The sequence below is a fragment of the Penaeus vannamei genome, chromosome 11 (genome assembly GCF_042767895.1).
Source record: "Penaeus vannamei isolate JL-2024 chromosome 11, ASM4276789v1, whole genome shotgun sequence".
Taxonomy (NCBI): Eukaryota; Metazoa; Arthropoda; class Malacostraca; order Decapoda; family Penaeidae; genus Penaeus; species Penaeus vannamei.
Window position 1 is genome coordinate 40695297 of NC_091559.1, and position 3547 is coordinate 40698843.

The following is a 3547-nucleotide window of genomic DNA, read 5'->3' on the forward strand; positions in this document are numbered from 1 at the left end:
GCGCTGTGCGCCACGACCGCCTCCGCCGGCGCTGCGGCCTCCGCGCCCGGGCGAACGCAGGCCGCCCGCCCCCTCGTCAATGGCATCGCCGATGGCGCCGCCAAGCCGGCAGGCCCGCCGGCGGCCCCAGCCCAACAAGGCGCCGCAGCCCATCATCCCGACGCGGCCGCGGCTCGGGCGGCCGCCCAACGCCTCCCGCATCGCAGCGGTCAACATGAGGCCGCCCGGACCGGGGCTACACGCGCGGCCCCCGCCCCCCGCGCCGGCCGCCAAGATGGCGCCGCAGCCGCAGGCGGGCGCCGGCAGGGGCAGCCCCACTGCGTCCGCCAGCCTCAGCGTGCAGAACCGCCTCGATCAGCATCAGCGGCCCGCCCGTGCGCCCCAACTCCGCCAAGGTGTCGGTCAAGCGCCCTGGCGACGGCCCGGGGCGAGCGAGGCCGGCGGGGCCCCGCAGGAGGCCCCAAGCTCGCCGCGGGGCCCGCCGCCCTCGCCCCCGCCACCTCCGCTGCTACTTCCACCACGACGGCGGCGCAGAGCTTTCCTCCCGCGGCTACGCAGAGACCTCCTGGCAGCGTTAGCGCCCTCAGTGGCCTCAAGGCGCCCCTGGCGGCCCTCGCCCCGCGGGCCCCCTCCGCCGCCCTCCGCGCCGCGCCCGGGAGCGCCCGCCACGCAGCGCCCCTCGTTGGCCGGCGTCCCGCGGCCCCGACGCCCTCCGCCCCGCGCCCGCCCGCCCCTGCGACGCAGCGACCTTCGGGACCGGCCGCCCTTCGCCCGGGCGCGCCCGCCCCACAGCGCCATCCTGCGCCGCGGGGGCCCCGCGCCTCGGCACCCCCGGCGCTCAGCGGCCCCGGGCATGCCGCCTTCCCCGCCGGCGCGGCCGCCGCCCCGCGCCCCGGTGCCCCCGCCGCGCAGTTCGCCAGCCAGCGGCCCGCGGCCCGCCGGCGCCTCGCCCGCGCAGCGCCTCACCTTGCGCCCGGGGCACAGCAGCGCCCGCAAGGCGTGTCCCCGGGGAATGGCCGCCATGCAGCGTCCTGCCTCCGCCGCGGCGCGCCCTTCCGGCACGCCCGTGTCCTCCAAGACGCCCAATGGTACCGTCCACCCGCGGCTTCACCGTCGGCGGGCGCGCAGACGCAGCGCTCGCAGGCGACTCAGTGCGCGGCCAGACTCGCGGACGGCAGCGGCCCCTGCGCGCCTGCCCGCCCCTGGGTGGCCTCCCGCGCCCGGCCACGCCCAAGACGCCCTCGCACGACGGTTCGGCGCCTCGCCGCAGCCGCCCGCCACGCCACCCGCCTCCCGCTCCACGCCCTCGCCGTGGCGCTGCCCGGCGCCGGCATGGCGTATGCAAGGCGGCCGCCCACCCCTTTCCGCCGGCGCCACCCAGCGCGGTCGAAGGAGTGGCGTGCCCGCCTCCGTCGGCGGTGCAAACAGCAGAGCATGGGCCGCCCTCCCGTGTCCAGCGCCCAGGCCCGCCCCGCAGCCCGCCGCCCACCCCAGTGCCAAAACCCCGCCCAGCAAGACGCCGCAGCAGTCCCCCTCGGGCGTGGAAAAGCTCGCCCAAGTCGCCCGGGCGAGGGCGCGGGCGGCGCCGGCTCGCCCACCATCCTGAGCATCGCCCATAACTTGGCCAGCCGCCTGAAGCAACAGCAGCAGCAGCAGCAGCAGCAGCAGCAGCAGCAACAAGAACAACAACAACAACAACAACAACAACAACAACAACAACAACAACAACAACAACAACAACAACAACAACAACAACAACAACAACAACAACAACAACAGCAGCAGCAGCAGCAGCAGCTACAGCAACAACAGCAGCAGCAGCAGCTACAGCAACAGCAACAGCTGCAGCAGCACCACCATCATCAACAGCAACACCAGCATCAACAAATGCAACAGCAGCAGCAGATGCAGCAGCGGTGCCTGACGCCCACCACGCCCACCACGCCCACCAGCACCATGCTGACCCCCGTCAGCGTCCCCAGCGGTCAGGTGACCAGCCAGCAGGCGTACGGCTATGCGAGCACGGCGCCCGGCGGCGGGAACATAGTACCCGGGCAGCGTGGGCGGCGGCTTCATGTCCCCGGCGCTGGCGGCGGCGGCGTACATGGCGTCTGCCGGTATTTGGCGACCCGCCCGCACGCCTTCAACGACGTGGCGGCCATGACCAACCTCATCACGCTAGAGCCAGGCGGCCGCCCGCATCCGCGAGTTCAACCTGGCCAACATGGTGTCGGAGACGCTGCCGCGGCCGCTGGAGCCCACGCCCATCGACCTGTCGCCCACGTCGAAGGCCGCTCCGCAGACGCCGCTCACCAACGGCCGCGCCCACAAGACCACCGCCCACTCCGGCGCGGGGCGGCAAGGGCACGCGTCGACCGTGACCAGAGTCGCCCTCGTCCAAGAGCAGCCGCGTAAGCGCCGTCGCCAGCCCCGCCACGCCCCGCCATCTCGTCGCCCACGCCCGAGGTCACCGCCATCACCAAGCTCCCCAGCACGTCCGCGGGCGCCGCCACCAGCAGCTCGTCCACGCCCGCGTCCGCCGCCGCGGGGAAGGGCGTCATCCGGTGCGCCCGGCCTGGTCGAAGCTGGGCGGCGGCAACACCAACACCGTGTCCATCACCAAGCGGCCGGCCTCCAGCAGCCGCATCGTGGCCAAGTCCCCCGCCAACGCCTCCGTCAGGCAGATCCCGAACCCGTCCTTCAGTGCGCCACCAGTCCGGAGGCCAGGAACAACAACAACTCTGCCCAAGACGGCCTTCCTCCGCCGCCGCCGCCAGCGCCACCTCCTCGGCCTCCTTCGTCAAGGCCGGAATCAACTCTTCCAAGGCGTACACGATGGCCAAAGCGAGGGCGGCATGGGCGGCCCCCGTGGCGGGCAAGCAGGGCGGCCCGGGGATGGGCAAGCAGGGCCACGGGACGGGCACCTCGCCCCCTGAAGGACATGGGCCCCCTGCCCGGACACGCCGTCGTCCATCCTGAAGATGGAGCACCCTGACGCGGTCGCTGGCCGCCCGCTCCCTGAGCCTCCGCTCGCCTCCCTCGGCCAGGCTCTTCGACTCGGGAGATAGGGAAGGGCGGCGCTAGGCTCTTATCGAAGGCCCGAGGAGGAATAGCGAGCGATAACCGGTGGACGAAGAGGGGTTAGGAAGGGCCGAGGCAATGCTGCGTGCGATGCGCCCGCCCGCCCGTGTCCTTGCGCACTCCAGTCGATTTATGCAACGGTAGAAACACAGAGCGCGAGTGCTTGCATGGAGCCCTTGGGAACGTTGCTGCGCGAAAGTGCGCCTGGCGCGCTGTTCCGACGAGAGTGCGAAGCGAATGCAAAAGGTGGAGAGAAAGATGCAAGATGAATTCTTTATCCAGTCTCGGATTTTATCCACCCAAGAACTCCAGATTCAGTGCCACATCCCAGTGCCTTCCTCATGCAGCGATCTTCGTGCGGAATCAACACAATACGAATTGCTACGCTGCGTTTACCCTATATCCAAACTTCTTCTCGTGATCTGCCGATGGACTAGTGAGAGGACCCTGCGTGCTCGTCTTTCCC

At 71.6% G+C, this 3547-nt stretch overlaps 2 protein-coding genes across 2 annotated transcripts; both read left to right on the forward strand.

The window, feature by feature from the left end:
* Positions 1–91: 91 nt before the first annotated feature.
* Positions 92–1606, forward strand: LOC138863322 (proline-rich protein 2-like). Its single transcript, XM_070127516.1, has one exon. The coding sequence runs from the start codon at positions 92–94 to the stop codon at positions 1604–1606; it is 1515 nt and encodes a 504-aa protein (XP_069983617.1).
* A 281-nt stretch (positions 1607–1887) lies between these two features.
* LOC113823481 (uncharacterized) lies at positions 1888–3084 on the forward strand. Its single transcript, XM_070127517.1, is given in 11 exon segments — positions 1888–1989; positions 2048–2116; positions 2119–2181; positions 2183–2386; positions 2388–2435; positions 2437–2529; positions 2532–2702; positions 2704–2828; positions 2905–2956; positions 2958–2990; positions 2992–3084. Coding segments are annotated over 11 exon segments (1053 nt in total).
* The last annotated feature ends 463 nt before the right edge of the window (positions 3085–3547 follow it).

Coding starts and splice junctions, on each gene's coding strand:
- LOC138863322 (XM_070127516.1), top strand. CDS start 92: ATGGCGCCGCCAAGCCGGCAGGCCCGCCGGCGGCCCCAGCCCAACAAG.